We start from the raw sequence: 17215 nt of genomic DNA, 5'->3' as shown, positions 1-17215 counted from the left end.
GAAAGGCGCCAGTAAATAATGACAGTCTTTTACAATCCATTGAATACTTTCTCTTATTCTCAAGCTTTAAGGTGTCACTTCCCTAAGCAATGGTCAACTTCAAACTAACTGGAAAGTGTGTTGATTTTTGTTTTTTTGGTAAACTGTATAGACGAAATACAAATGCGAAATTGACTGTAATTCTTGGTAAATACTTTTCGTACTTTTATTTTCCCAATATAATTCTACCATGCAGGTTTAAATTACAGTTTTACATAAATATCTTATATCCATAAAACCAATCTGAATGAACACTCGTATCATAGTGGAAGATTTTGTGGGGTTCTATAAAAATATAACAGTGTAATTTCCAACTCCAGCACTATTAACATACTGTATAATGCGATATTTTATAAAGTGATAATATGAAATGAGTTAAACAATAATGTTTCACGTGTGTAGGTTCATATATCCGATACTTAAAAGTAGTTGGTCTAAGGACTGGCTGCTCGAGCAAAACTTGAATCCCCTCAGTAATGCTAAAAGTTCCGACTAGGACGATAATATACTGGCCAAAGTCCACCGGTAAGATTGAATTCAGTGATGAAGATTTCCAAGAAATAGGTTTTTGAGTTCAGAAATTTTGATTATCAGTTACAACCTCAGTAAGTAAAACATAAGGGTTTGGTATGTAAAGTTTAATCTAACTCTTTCTTTTAAAGCTAATGACGCCATCAATGAGTATTTTCTTCATGCAGCAAATAGTCTTTAGATAATTCTGTAAAATGCCTTCTATAGAGTTCTTTAAACCACTTGAGACACAACCGCCAAACTACATATGCTAAAACTTCATTTAAATATTTGAAACAAGGGCAAATCAAGGTTTTCCTATGGAGAAGGACTTTTTGTCATTCCTAAATTCGCTGTGCTTGGTCTAATTAAATACCGGATTTACCGGTATTCTTTTATCAAGGTTTCGGATGACTATTGAATATACTTTTGAAAGAATCAGTAGAGAAAGTTTTAGAGGTAACTTCCCCAGGAAGATCATTCCAGGTGGAAGTGTAGCGAAAGAATGAAGCTGCTCTCTAAATACTCTGTTCTCAGCCAGCCAGCATCAAGATAATTGGACCAAGCTCTGTGTGTGCTTAAATCTGTTTTTTAGGTTGGACGTTTTGGAGCACAATAGGAAAAAGCTCTCGAAAAGAAGGCAAACTTGTTATATCAAAGAACGAACTATAGCCAATAGTAATTAAAATATTTAAATAAGTAACTGTATACATGATGCATGATGGTACAACACACTCTTATCTTTAGACAGGTTAATATAAGAGGAATATCTTTTGAAAATTACAGTAAAGAACGAACTCTAGCCTATAATAAATGAAATATCCAATTCAAATGCGATTTTGGACAAAGATTAAATCACCATATGCATGATTATGTAACACATTTATCTTCTGACAACATATTATCATGATCTGGAGACTAATTGATATAATACCAGTGTAACATCATCTTGCATACAAAGATGCAGTTTTTCGTCAAAGCAGGATTTGATTTTTAACATTATAAAAAGCACATAGATATAGTTATCGTATATTTTACCGACGTATATTTTACGGTGTCTGATTTTTTGGGGTTTATCTTTTACTATTTCAACTAAGAAAAATCCGGGTTGCATCCGTAGCTTAGAATACGGGTTGCAGCTTTAGCTTGCAACCTAGTAAGAGACGGTCAAATCCAATACTAAGAAATACAATAGCCCATTTCTCCTAAAAATAGTGTCAGGTCAAAACAGGAAGTACACTATTAGAACCACCTTGTCCAAAAGCCCTATATAGAAAACTTACCTCCCATGGCTTGAATAACAAGAAAAATCTTTTGACTTGAACAACAAGAAAATTTGCTTGTACAACGATATTCTGCATTGATGGCATCTTTTTCCCCCTGCAGCTAGCAGGGCACTGGAACATCATAGAAAGCTGTTTAATGGCTCATTTGAAAGGAAATTAGATAAAAAGAACCTTGTAGTTCTTTATAATTGGGGACTCTGTAAAAATCAATGGATAGAGATAGAATTTGGTAAAGAAAAAACCACGACACATTTTAACTATTGCATAAAGGATCAATATAGTTTCTTCTAAATTACAAGTAAAAAAAGACATTTGTAACATTTTGATGACTTTGATTAAATAAGCACAGGATCAGAATAGCAGAACATTCAGTCACTTTCACCGTCATTAAGACTGTCTTCAACAGGATTTGCTTGCAAATCTAGCTTCTTTCCTTCAGTCTTAGATTCTGATTAAGGTCATCGTACCGGTTTCAAAGCCCCGCCCGTCTCCCAAACGAAAGTCTTGGATGCGGTCCTGAGGATTATATATCAATTGCTACCTCCACCCTCCCATTATCTCTTCCTTAGAGCTAATTCTGTAATTATCTGAAGATTCTTTCAAAACAACTACTGAAACAAAAGAGCTGTTAAACTAGAATAAGAATTTCTTTTAGACACTGTAGTCAGTAACAACTCATTCGGTAGCGATTGGTTGAAAAGCAGGCTAAATCTTAGTAAAGGGCACTGGAACTTTCGATTTCCAATTGAACAAGCCTCCTCCAAAGCTTGTTCGACCACTACTTCCCCGCGAAGTACTTCTGAGAAAAAGTAAACGAACAAAGATTAAAACATTTAACTCTAATGGGTTTCTACTATAGGTAATTTAATACGATTGTCCCTTACTTAAACAGGAGAGTAGAACTTTCAATTTCGCTTCTAATGAAAATCCGGAATTATCTAAGAGGAAAATAGGAGGAAATTTTCCGCGGGGCAGTGGGGAATATTCCGTAGGAGGGGAGTATTTTCAGGGGTTTTAACACTGCCTCCTTAAGAAAATGCGGCATGAATACAAGATTTCTCTAAGATTTGATATCTAAAATAAAAATGAGGATATTGATTCTACTTTGGCCCTCCATATTATTGAAAATCCAGATCAAGTAGTTTTTTTTTTATGAGGCAACTTTAATATTTGAAGTATGGCTTCCCGCATTCTTTTAGGAAGGCATTTAAAATAAAAAAAAATCCTTAAATAGAGACCTTGCTTTTAATCAGATACTGGAGACATTCCTATAAACCCAATTTACTATAACTTAAAATTAAAGGATTCAAAACACATTTTCTTCAGTTTAACCTTAAATTAAGATAACCTGACCAAACTTTTAATGAAAATTAAGTCAGTAGACATACTAAGTCACTAAGCAGAGAATTCTTCCCTAATCTAATAGCTGAATAGTCTTTCACTTATTCTGTTTTGGTTTTTTGTTTCCTTTTATTCAGTCTTTCTTCTGCTCAGTTAGAGCTAATTTAAAACGTTAGTTTTCCTCTTTTGTTTTTGAACACTGAAGACGGTTGGGTGAAAGTCCCAGACGAAATATCTGCCTCTATCATTTTTGCTTCTTTTTTGTCCGCTGGCTGACATTTTCCTCGGCTATTTAATATTATTATTTTTTTTCTTGTCTGTCATATGTCAATCCTGCTCCTAGCTCTTTCTATCTTTAACAATTCACAGAACTAATGAAATTTTATTTCAGCTAATATTTCACCATTTAAAAATTATAATTACCTGTACTATAATACACTTAATTGTTCTGATAATAAGAGACACAAGTCAGACAGACGGCCTTTTAAACCAGGGAACAGAGCAATACACAAAAACAAATTATATACAATTCTTTTTTCTGCCAGCCTTTTCGTGCTTTTGTGCTCTGAAAATTGCAAGGAGTTCTAAAATTTGTCAGTAAAATATGAAAGATATCGGTAAAATACCGGTAAAAAACTTAAAGTCGGTAAAATACCGATTTTACGGGGGACTGTAAAATTACGATAAAATATCCAATTTTACCAGTTGCAACACTACTTACGCAATTAACATTCGGAAAGTCAGGTTCGGAAAATAGAAAGAGACCTTTGTTAGACAAAATAATGTTCATTATAGAAAAATATTTAAATGGGCAGCCGCCTCCAATTTGTCGAATCTTTCGATTAAACAGATGGTCATCAAAGATCTAGCCAGCTCCAGCTATTGAACAGGTTTTAGCTTATGTCTCCATACTATATTGAGGTAGAGGGCTTTCCTAGGAATAACTTCCCTACGCGACAAAATATTTTTAAAGACGTTAAGATCTGAAATAATGAGATGTTTTACATCAGAAGCAAAAATTTGGATTTTATGATCACCCTGGCAGGGCTGCTGCAATTTTTTTCCACAAAAATAGTCATATTTTTCTCGTTTTAAGCCACTCTACTGCAAACAGACCTAAAATCTGGGTTTTTGGTCAAGAATGGTGTGCAAATTCATTTTCTATCTTCTTTTCGTCCCATTAATTAGGCCTACCAGGATTGATGATCTTTTTCTTTCTTTCTTTCTTTTTTTCTTTCTTTCTTTTCCTTACTTCTGATTGATGTTGTTCTATCTATGGTTTTCGAGTTTGCCTATTTTTATGCTACCTAACTTTTTGTTTTATTATAATTCTCTAGATAAGAAATAGGACCTTGATTATAATGAAGTTAGGCTCCTTTTTTTCTAGTCTGCTTCTCCAGTTCCCAGTCTTCTGCTTCTCCTTTTGCTTTTAAACCTTGTTTTGTTTTTGATAGCTGCATAAATTTCGGCTATTCGGATTTTTTTTTTTTTTCCTTCTATTCTTGGCAGTCTGCACGAAATGCAACTGTCGAGCTAATCTCTGTTTGTTGTGCAGAAGTAAATCTAATGCTGAGCTTGCTTTCTACAAAATTCGTGATAAAAACCCTCAACTATGCTGATGGATGGAATCGCTTATACGACATTCTGAAGATGCATAACATGAAGAATATGTTGAAATAAGGTTGAGCTCAAACTAGCCGCGAATTGAAATGCCCAGTGGCTCACGGATAGAGCAAGCCAGTTAAATAAGATTATCTCTAACGCCAGCGCTAGACTTATTGCAGATATTTTATGGTCTATTATGAACGCTAGCTCAGATATGTCAGTACTGTCTTGCAACGAGATTAATGGGCTATTTTGATCAAAGATCGCGTTGTATGACAGGTCGAAAAACTTCAGCCGTAGCAGAACCAAAATTAGCTATATGCTTACAGTAGCACTGTATCCCCACTTTCGTAAATGTTTAGTGGAAGATATTGGTGAATTATTCCACCAAACCTATGGGAATTGGTCATGTGGCATTTGGAAACCTTCTTCGTTTGACATGCCACAGCTGAGGAAATGATTGAGAGATTAGAGATTGCTATATCTAACGCTTCTCTTAAATTGGGAAGGTTTCTGATTCAGGGAAGTGATGTTTCAACGTGAATAAAAGAGTAGCTTCGTTCCTAAACAAAAATATGCGAGAGGAGAGGAAGTCTGGCCTCTTAGATATTGACACTTGCAATATAAATATAATCCACAAAGCCTTTCTTAAGGGGCTAGTAGTTCAGGGCCTGATTTTTGCTGACTTCGTGATCCGCCTCTATTGCTTTTTTCAGTGGATAGCCGTCTAAAGTAGAGGGCTAATCTCACCAACCCTAATGGTCATTATTGCTCTAGATTCTTTGGTAGTACGACAATATGACTCATCTATTCCACCCCCATACAGGGCAATGTTGTGCAGTTATTAGCTATCTATGTCTACAACAGTTAGCAGAAACTTTTGACGCAGACCAAGTCCCCACTTTTTTGTTGCTTATTTTTGAACAGCGACGTGTACAGCGGGATACCAGTGCAACCGGTGCAACCGGATACCAGTGCAACCGGATTTGTCGAGAAGCTATATTATCTTAAAGGGGTCTTTCAAATTCACCATGCTCCCAAATAAGGATTTTGGAGGAGTTCATGGATCTTCTACATAAAAAGGAACTTCAGCGAAAAAACGCAACCTTGGGAACTATTAGGGACTAATTCTGAGCCCTGTATTTACGTGTAGGGTATTTCCTTTAAAATGTACAGTGCTATGAGCCCATTCGGCCTGTCATCTTAAAATTCGAAATCTTAACAAGTTACAAGCATTTTCTGAATGGATTAAAGATTATGTTGTGTAATTCATTTCCGCCTTCATGCTGAATTTTAAATTCTCAAAAAAAAATATTGTTCTGAATGGGTAATTTAAAACCTATGAGAAGCCTCTTATGGAGCAAACATTATATTAAATTTATATATTTTTTTTCTTTGATTTTGTAGCCTAAAATTGTAAATTGTATAAATTGTAAAAAGTAGACATAAAGGAAAATTTTCACAACCTAAAAAGCACATATAAAAAACGGGAAAAAATATTCTAAAATTGCAATTGCAAATATTCTAAAATTGCTGAATTTTAAATTCTCAAAAAAAAATATTGTTCTGAATGGGTAATTTAAAACCTATGAGAAGCCTCTTATGGAGCAAACATTATATTAAATTTATATATTTTTTTTCTTTGATTTTGTAGCCTAAAATTGTAAATTGTATAAATTGTAAAAAGTAGACATAAAGGAAAATTTTCACAACCTAAAAAGCACATATAAAAAACGGGAAAAAATATTCTAAAATTGCAAAAATAAAAATGGGAACTATGTTCTGTTGACACGCTCATAAAAAAAATGTATTTATGTATAGCCTGCGATCAAGTATGAACGCAGGTTAAGGGCTTTTGGGCCAAACGAACCTTTTGGACCAAGCGATTTCTTTTCATGGCCTTTGGAAAAATCTTTAGTATGATATCAAAAACTATGTTTCGTTTACGAGGAGAATACTTCGTTTATTATCTGTATAACCACGGAGCCTTTTTAGTGTTTTCTATTTACTCTCTTTTATTTCAGTTTCGTGTAACAAAGATTAAGTCCTTTTCAAGCATGGTCTGTCAAGTGGCACAACTATCTGTGAAAAATATGCAATCTGGTACGCAAAGAACTATATGGCATCTTCACTTCACACTATGGACTGAAGGGGGACTACCAACTAGTCCGGAATCTCTAATTGGTATTGACTTTAATTTATAAGTTAGTTCTGACAAACTGTTCCAGCGTTTAACCGCCTGAAACCTCTTTCAATCTGCAATGCAATTCTCAATCTCTTTCCTCATTCTTCTGTTGTATTTAATTAAAGAAAAAAAAAACAGATTTAAGAAAAGTAATTTGACCCCTCAAACCCCTCAATCTTTGTTATACCTTTGCTGCTATGGAGTGCGAAGACTTGCTGGGAGCTGCAAGTTAAATATAAACACTTAAGATAGCATATTATCAATGTAACATATACTATTTGTGATGTTTGTTTTTGGACTATTAAAATTTTGGAAAGCATTGTACTGATTCAAAATTCGATTGCATAGCTGCACATAGTATGGTTTGTATGGTTTGCACAGCTGCACATAGTATGGTAGTATGGTTTCATTGTACGCAGGTAGTGTTCATTTGCCTCGCTTAGTGCTGAAAGTAAGGAATAACATTAAGACTTAAAACAATCAAAAATTATTCCATATATCAAGGAGGCTTCCCGTTCCTCAACCTTCGCTCTTTAAACTAAAGTCTGTCTCCAAAGTTCTTTAAATAAAATTCTTATTCAAATCCAACGACAAGTGTGTTCGAGCAGTCTTTCTTAAAGAATTATGAAAAAGGTCAAACTTAAGCATTAAGAGCGAGGGTTGAGGAAGGGACTGTCCCTTTATATACACGTCAAAATGTTATATATATATATATATATATATATATATATATATATATATATATATAAATCGGATATTTTGAGGGGTCAAGTTACTTTTTTATTGACTTTTGATCTTTTATTTATTTGCACAGGTTTATTGTTTACCTCTTTCAGAGTATTCTCCGTTGATTAAGTGTACGGAACAACGTCTAGCTCGTTTCGAACTCGTAATAGTTTGTCATATGGTCATATGGTACCTTAAAAATCATCTTGCGATCTTCACAAATACAAATGTTTTTACTTTTACAACTTTAATAAATCAAATAATATAAACATTTTTATTACTAAATATCAGTATATGTATATTAAACTGACAATGCACATTCATTTGTATTTTTTTCAGTAAAGTGCAAATTTTGTTCTGGCCTTGGGAAGGCATAGGGTTTTTGCACCCTACTTATGTTAATTTCTGCTCGTTTTGATTTCGACTCGGTTAATTATTGTAATTTCTGTTCGTTTTGGGTTTCATTTATTTATCGATGCTGATTTGTGGTAGTTTCACGCTTGGTAGATTATTTGATTTTATTTTTGCTCATTTTTTGTTGAATGGAGTTCTTTACTTTTCTTTGAAAAACTTATTTTGTGGAAAAAGTTTTTTAAATTAATTTCTGTTCGTTTTATATTGGCATAGTCTTTGCAGGGAAAAAGAAAATAATACTTTAAATCGTTTCGTTTTTTAAGACTTTATAGTTTGGCCTGCAAAATTTTGATTGGATGTGTTTTTGAAAATGATTGGCGTGAGAGGGGTGTTAGTCGCTATCCAATCACTTTCAACTATTAAACAAGGCACTAGCCCTTTCAATTTCTAATTGAATGATCCCTTTTGAAGTTTCTACGACAACGCTTTCAATAAAAACTTTATATGACCCAGGGCATAACTTACAACCCTTGCCCTGAGGGCTGTAAGGGGAGGGGTTGTCGTCCTTAAAGACCTAATTTCCTAAACTTTCAACTAAGTTGAGTAAAATGGCTATCTAAAAATTTGAATTGGCTGTGTTTGGGGAAAAGGTGGGCGTGAGAGGGGGGTTAGTTGCCCTCAAATCACTTTCGACTTTTAAAAAGGGTACCACACCTTTGAATTTCAAATCGAATGAGTCCTTTTCAAGTTTCTACGACAACGATTTCAATCAAAACCTTATATGCCTCCAGGGCATAACTTATAATCCTTGCCCTCATGGTTGTGGAGGAGTGTCCTGCTCAAAAACATATTTTCTATCCGGAAATCAACTACGCTGAACCAAATGACTATCTCAGAATTTTGATTCGATGTGTTTGGGGAAATGATGGGTGGGGGGGGAGGCTAGTTGCCCTCCAATCACTTTCGACTATTAAAAAGGGCACTAGCCCTTTGAATTTCCAATCGAATGAGCTTTTTTTGAAGTTTCTACGACAACGCCTTCTATAAAAACCTTATATGCCCCCAGGGCATAAATTAAAACCCTTGCCCTGTAGGTAGTGGGGGAGTTTCTTCCTAAAAAATATATTTTCTATCAGGAAATAAACTACGCTGAACAAAATGGCAATCTCACAATTTTGATAGGATCTGTTTGGGGGAATGATGGGCGCGGGGGGGGGGGGTGCTAGTTGTCCTCCAATCACTTTTGACTATTAAAAGGGGTACTAGCCCTTCGAATTCCCAATCGAATGAGCCTGTTTTGAAGTTTCTACGACCGCGGCTTCTATAAAAACCTTATATGCCTCCAGGGCAAAACTTCAAACCCTTGCCCTGAGGGTTGTGGGGGAGTGTCCTTCTCAAAAACATATTTTCTATCTGGAAATCAACTACGCTGAACAAAACGGCTATCTCAAAATTTTGATCAGATGTGTTTGGCCCTCCTATCACTTTCAACTATTAAAAAAGGCACTAGAACTCTCAATCTCCCTTTTGAAGTTTCTACGACGACCCCTTCCATGTGAAGTGCTTTTCTCTAAAGGAAAAAAATAATACATAGTATATTGTGCCAACATCGTTCTTATATGCCCTCAGGGCATAAATTAAAACCCTTGCTCCGGAGGTTGTGGGGGAGTGTCCTCCTCAAAAACATTTTTTCTATCTGGAAATCAACTACGCTGAACAAAATAGCTATCTCAAATTTTTGATTTGATGTGTCCCGGGGAAAGATGGGGGTGGGAGAGGTGCTAGTTCCCCTCCAATCACTGTCGACTATTAAAAAGTGCACTAGCCCTTTAAATTTCCAATTGAATGAGCCCCTTTTGAAGTTTTTACGACAACACCTTCTATAAAAACCTTATACCCAGGGCATAACTTAAAACCCTTGCCCTGAGGGTTGTGGAGGACTGTCCTTCTCAAAAATATATTTTCTATCTGGAAATCAACTACGCTGTACAAAATGGCTATCTCAAAATTTTGATTGGATTTGTTTGGGGGAATGATGGGCGTGGGGGGTGCTAGTTACCCTCCAATCACTTTCGACTATTAAAAAGGGAACTAGAACTCGCGATTTCCAATCGAATGAACCCCTTTTGAAGTCTCTATGACGATCCCCTCTATATGAAGTGCCCTGCTTTAAAGAAAAAAAATAATAAATTGTACATTGTGTCAACATTGTTCTTATATGCCCTCAGGGCATAACTTAAAACCCTTGCCCCGAGGGTTGTGGGGGAGTGTCCTCCTCAAAAAGATATTTTCTATCTGGAAATCAACTACGCTGACCAAAATGGCTATCTCAAAATTTTGATTGGATGTGTTTGGGGGAATGATGGGCGGGAGGGGGGGCTAGTTGCCCTCCAATCACTTTCGACTATTAAAAAGGGCACTAGCCACTCCAATTTACAATCGAATGAGCCCTTTTCGAAGTTTTTACGACAACTCCTTCCATACGAAGTGCTTGGGTAAGGAGAAAAAAAAACAAAAAAAAAATACATTGTGGCCACATCTTTCTTTACTTAGGCAGCGCTAGCGCGCTGCCTATGATATTGTCTTCGTATACCGTATCCGCTTAATGTAATCGCACAAGGTACAATATTTTTCTGTTCTTACTAATTGTAACTATTCAACTATAGCCCTATCAGAAGAACTAGAATCCATCCGAAAGATGGCAACAGTAGCGGAATCTCCCGACAAACCTGTTTATTCATATAATAGGAATCGTCCTGTATATGTGCAGTGTGCAACTGGCGTGGGAAGAGCAGGAGTCTTTATACTCTTTGACATCCTTCGACATTCCATTGACTTTAACTCAGTAAGTTTTCTTCTGTTTAGCTCCTTTTTTCTTTTAGCTTTTAAGTTTTTTCGTTTTTAAAGCTATTTTCTTTTACTCAACTCCTATCTCTAATTTACTTTATGTGTTTTCTTTTTAATATATTGATAATTCAACAGCTGTTCAGATAAAATGGCGGAAATCTCCCAACAACCCTTAATTTAAAGAAAAAATTCCAAAATACTTTTTTTCGATTTATGACCCCCTCCTCCCAGGGAAATTCCCCTGAGAAATTGTTACTGCCCACATCAATGAAGGCTTGGCGGATCCGCACGTATGTTACCCATCTTTGTGGTTAATTGAAAAGATTAAGAGATGGTTTATTTCAAGAGATTGATTGATATAAGGGACTGTCTTTGTAACCTTGAGCATTCAACTATTTGTCTTCCCTATATTTCCAGTCTTTATATCCCTTCATTTATTATTTCCAGTCTTTTATTATTATCATTTATTATTGTCATTTATTATTTCCAGTCTTTATTTACCTTCATTTATTTTAAAGGCTGACAGCGTTCACACACTTTTCATGTGAAATCCCCCCTTAAATATTAAACATTTCCAAATTTCTTTATCAGTTAATTTCTTAATTTTATTTTAAAGTATAAAAAAATTCAATAAATGACCCGTCCTCCTTCACTCTCACCCCCCCCCCCAGAAAAAAAGCATAAAATGTTGCCTAAATATGTAACACTACAACTAAATATGTAAAGATTTACATCGGTCACATGTTTGGATTTGTAAAATGTCACAGCTACCAGAAAGTATCTTAGTTGTGAAATCTTCTGTTTTCACGACTCAAACTAAATAGACTTAGAGGGAAATCCTTTGTCTCTATACACGTTATGTTTGAATCAGTTTGTTTAGTCTTTAACTTATAATGTTTTCCTACCTGAGCTGGCTAGGTTGTAACTTCTGCATATTAAAGCTAAGCTTTGGTAGAAGGTAAGAAAATTTTGTCAGGTGACATCGCTCTGTGAATTCAGGCTGATATATTCTAATTGAATATAGTCGGCTAAGTTATAACTACTGCATATTACAGCTAAACTCAGTTCAAAACTCCATTCAGTTTATGACCTTGCATGTGCTTCCTTTACTTTTGCACGGTTGCATGGGACTCTTCCAATTATATTTCAGCCTTCTATTTTTGTATCTGAAAGCTCTTTATATAACCTTGGCTGTTTTATAATTTAAGTCCCTTAAATAGTACTCCCGCTCACACCTTGTTCACGGTCTTATTTTAGCCCTCTGGTTGCAACTTTAAAAATATGGAATACACTTGCAGCTGTCGCTCGAGGCAGTTATTCCTCCCGCAAATTCAAACGTCGGGTGGTTTATTTTTTAAATTAGTTTTAATTTATAAATTGTTGGTGATATTTTTTTATATATATTTTTTTTTATTTCAATATTTTACATTTCAATCCTATTGGTTCATTCTAACCTTTAATTTATTAAATTTTTTATAAGTGTACTTACTAATTTTTTTTTATTATTTTTGTAGTTTGTCATAGAAAATTTATAATGGTTAAAAAACGTCTAGTGGATGATTTCCTGTTGATTAATTCTAACCTTTAATTTATTAGATGGGGATCTTTTTCTTCTATATATATATATATATATATATATATATATATATATATATATATATATATATATATATATATATATATATATATATATATATATATATATATATATATATATATATATATATATATATATATATATATATATATATATATATATATATATATATATATATATATATATATATATATATATATATATATATATATATATATATATATATATATATATATATATATATATATATATATATATTATGGTTAAATATATACATTATATATATATATTTATAATGGTTAAAAAACGTCTAGTGGATGATTTCCTGTTGATTAATTCTAACCTTTAATTTATTAGATGGGGATCTTTTTTCTTCATATATATACATATACATATATATATATATATATATATATATATATATATATATATATATATATATATATATATATATATATATATATATATATATATATATATATATATATATATATATATATATATATATATATATATATATATATATATATATATATATATATATATATATATATATATATATATATATATATATATATATATATATATTATGGTTAAATATATACATTATATATATATATTTATAATGGTTAAAAAACGTCTAGTGGATGATTTCCTGTTGATTAATTCTAACCTTTAATTTATTAGATGGGGATCTTTTTTCTTCATATATATATATATATATATATATATATATATATATATATATATATATATACTATATACTATATATATATATATATATATATATATATATATATATATATATATATATATATATATATATATATATATATATATATATATATATATATATATATATATATATATATATATATATATATATATATATATATATATATATATATATATATATATATATATATATATATATATATATATATATATATATATATATATATATATATATATATATATATATATATATATATATATATATATATATATATATATATATATATATATATATATATATATATATATATATATATATATATATATATATATCGCCAGGTCTGTGGAATCCAGCTTTGTATGATTTCAGTTGTGGATTTCGTCATATTTTAATGAAATCTCTTTCTTTTTGGCACTTCTGTTTTTTTTGTTTTTTTTTCTATTTTGTCCGTATATGTTTTTGAATTTTGTGTGCTTAATTGATTAGTTGTTTTATATTTGATTTTTTTATTTCGTGATCTTCCTGTTTTTGGTCCGTGGAGGCTTTGTGGGATATCTGATTATGTGTGTTATTGATTTTTTTTTTTTTTTTTTTTTTTTTTTTTTTTTTTTTTAAAGTAAGCTATGGTACAGGGTAAAAAAAATGTGTCTAGTGACGTCATTCTGGCAATTCTTTCTGATATATTGTAATTGAAAACAAAATCTGCTAAAAACCATATTTTTTTTGTATCTTGGAGAAAAAAAATGTTTCGATTTGTACAAAGATTACCAATTTTATAATTGAACAATCAATCGATATTGAATTTCTTCAATCTGATCTTTATCAGAGGGGAACTGAATATTTTTACACGTAAAGATATTCCTGTTGAAACGACGTGTTTGACTTATAAAGTGAAATGCAACTCCTGTCTGAACCTAGCCTAAGTCAGGAAAGAGCACCCACTATATAGCCACTATCTAGCTTTGTTTAGGGTCATAAACGACATGTTTTGAGACAACTGTGCATTTCCTTTAACTACTGAAAGATACAGGTAACTCTGGCATGTACTCTTTTTCTGGGAAATTTTATATAGATAGAAATTACATGTCAAATTAAAGGAGTAGTATTTACTTGTCCCAAATTTGGTAGGGTGTCTAAACTAAAAATTTTATCGATTCGAAAAAAAAATTCGATTCAAAGACGGTCGGTTGTCAGCTGGGTCACTTTCCCAGTAGAATGGAATCCCAAAAGCGTCCAGCTTCAATTTCTTTTGTAGTGGATTTTAACCATATCATACGGGGAAAAAGAGAACTACCAATATTAGTGGCATATTATGGATTGTTGTAATCTAAAATTCAATAAAAATATATACATTAATATTCTAATTACTCAGTGCTTGAAGTGAAACTACTTTAAATTATTCAGTCTTAACAATGATAATCCAAAGTTGTCAAAATTCGGTTTTGACGGCGCTTTGTTGTTCAAAACGCTAGACGACAAAATATTTTCCATAGATGGGTATGGTCCTATGGTATTTCAAGCAAATTTATGGTCCATGTCAATTCTAAATTCTTGGTCAAGCTTCTTAAGACCATAGGCGGGCGTGCCTTGTTTGCCTCTCATTATAGGCAATCTAACGGTCTTATGTCAATTTTAAATTCTTGGTCAGCATGCCTGAGGTTTTAGGCAGGCATGCCCTTCCAAAAACTAACAAACCAGTATGTTCCAATAAGAGAGACATGCATACTCCCACTTTTTACCCATGCCCCAGCCATTTAAACATTTGCCTCTCAATTACTTGGTCTATCTATCTTGGCTTTTCTCTGTCTACAATTAGTCATGTCTTGATGCAACCTATGCAACCTACTGCAAAATACTTGATAACTTCAATTCAAAATCAACGGACTCGGTCGAGGCCAAGTTCCAAAATTGTAGTTTTTATTAAATATTTCAGGATGTGGATGTGTCAAAGATGCTGCTTCACTTACGTCAGCAACGGATGAATTTTGTGCCAGCACTGGGGCAATACAGGGCGGTTTATCAAGCTCTCATCAATTACTTAAAAGGATCGAGACTCATTTAAAGGGCAGGCTGTGTCTACTCCTTCTTAGCTTTTAATTTTATTTATTTAGTTTTTGTTTGTCTTTTTGCTGTCTCTCTTTATCTCTCCCCTCCTCTCTTTCTTTCTCCTTCTCTATCTCTCTCTTTCTCTCTCTCTCTCTCTCTCTCTCTCTCTCTCTCTCTCTCTCTCTCTCTCTCTCTCTCTCTCTCTCTCTCTCTGCCTCTCTCTCTCTCTCTCACTCTCTCTCTCTCTCTCTATCTCTCTCTCTCTCTCTCTCTCTCTCTCTCTCTCTCTCTCTCTTTCTCTCTCTCTCTCTCTCTCTCTCTCTCTTTTATTTTGTTTTGGCGTATCCCCCATTTTCAGCCATTTGGACCTTTGTTATGTTAGATATTGTGTCGAGTTGAGTGCTTACTTACTGTTAGTCTAGATGGTGCCACCAACAGTTCAGCCCAAGGGCCGGGTCAACTATCAAACACCAGTTTGGAGACTTAATGCATGCTCAAGTTCCAAAATCAAGTTTTCGATTATTTACTTAGTACTATTTTATCCAGTTATTGTTTAGCATCACTTTGATGCTCTACAGATAAGCATTTGTCTTGGTGGAAGGGGTGAAATTGGTTCCTCCATGCTAAAATAGGAGACATTTCTTGCTTTAATTTCGTCACCTCTAATATCACCAGTAAGCTGAGATGTTTGCAAAACTGGTTAAAATGAACCACTGCTTGAGACATATATATCCCTAGATTTATTTGTTCCTGTCGCATGAGATGTACTTGTCCTAATACATATCCATAGAGATATAGCTTGCTAGCAAGTTGATGATTTCCTGCTATAGATAAATAACTGGGTTTCAAATGAGTTTTGAAACAGTTTCACTTCTTCTGTCCCTGAATCTGATCCAGAAAACCATCCATGAAACTGAGCAAGACTCATATGATCTCGCATGCCAATGACATTCAGCAATTCAGTGTTTTTCAGCTATTATTTTTCAGTGTTCAGGAAATTAAGATGTTATTCAGTGTTTTTCAGCTGTTATTTTTCAGTATTACCAATATTGGGCTATTACTCCATTTCGGAAAATTCCTTTTACTGACCTAAAAACATTCTGTCAAAGCCTAAAACTATCTCTTTCCACTTTTACCGAAGTTCAGCCTGTACATGCATCTCAGAAAGCTTGACTCTCGTGGCAAGGGGAGGACAAAACCACTCCCCTCTACTGCTATCAATTTTTATTTGTCGTAGTTTGTGGCAAAACATAAAGTTTTTGTGTAAAAATTGCTATAATTTTTTACAGGGGTGGCTAGGATGGATCACGGTTCCACAGTGCTACTGAACTATAAAATGGTGCTGGTTTAAAAAATCACATTAATGCGAAATTAGAATTAATTTATTAATCATTGGTAGCCACGCGAGCGGGTCAAAATGTGTCAGTTTATATCCAGAAGAATTATATATATATATATATATATATATATATATATATATATATATATATATATATATATATATATATATAATATATAAGCGTACTGACAAACCGTATTACATATATTTATATATATTAATCTTTCGGTAAAATAATTTTCTCTATATGAAATTACTAATAATAAGCACAGACATGCTAATAAAACGGTTTGTCAGCCAATGAAAACACTGTCCTGTTCAAATTTGATAAGAAATTATTTGAAATCAGAATCTGATTTATGTGTGGCTAGACTAATGTTATGCTATAATATGTTTTTTTATATTTTGGAGGATTTATATTATTCCCCACCATTTTTTTTTTTTTTAGTTTTTATTTTAGTTTTTTTTTAGTTTATGGTATTTTCGTCAAAATTTAAAAAATCGGAATTTAGGCAGAAATAGAAAGAATATTATTCAGCTAAAAGTATTTTAACTTTATAGAAAAATATAACAGTAGACTGAACTTATTGCTGTGCTTATTTTG

The 17215-nt window shown here is 33.0% G+C and overlaps 1 protein-coding gene across 1 annotated transcript in view; it reads left to right on the top strand.

Moving 5' to 3' along the window:
* Pez (protein tyrosine phosphatase non-receptor pez) overlaps positions 1-16706 on the top strand; it is a 77837-nt gene extending 61131 nt beyond the window's left edge. Inside the window, exons 14-16 of the mRNA XM_089090111.1 lie at positions 6806-6965; positions 10713-10891; positions 15160-16706. Coding sequence (XP_088946237.1) covers positions 6806-6965; positions 10713-10891; positions 15160-15288 — 468 coding nt within the window. The 3' untranslated portion in view covers positions 15289-16706. The remainder of the gene's footprint in view (positions 1-6805; positions 6966-10712; positions 10892-15159) is intronic.
* The last annotated feature ends 509 nt before the right edge of the window (positions 16707-17215 follow it).

Source organism: Artemia sp. Qi Xiang Cuo, chromosome 6, assembly GCF_049724085.1.
Source record: "Artemia sp. Qi Xiang Cuo chromosome 6, ASM4972408v1, whole genome shotgun sequence".
Taxonomy (NCBI): domain Eukaryota; kingdom Metazoa; phylum Arthropoda; class Branchiopoda; order Anostraca; family Artemiidae; genus Artemia; species Artemia sp. Qi Xiang Cuo.
The sequence above is the reverse complement of the archived record's forward strand: the minus strand, read 5'-3'. Positions and strand labels throughout refer to the sequence as shown.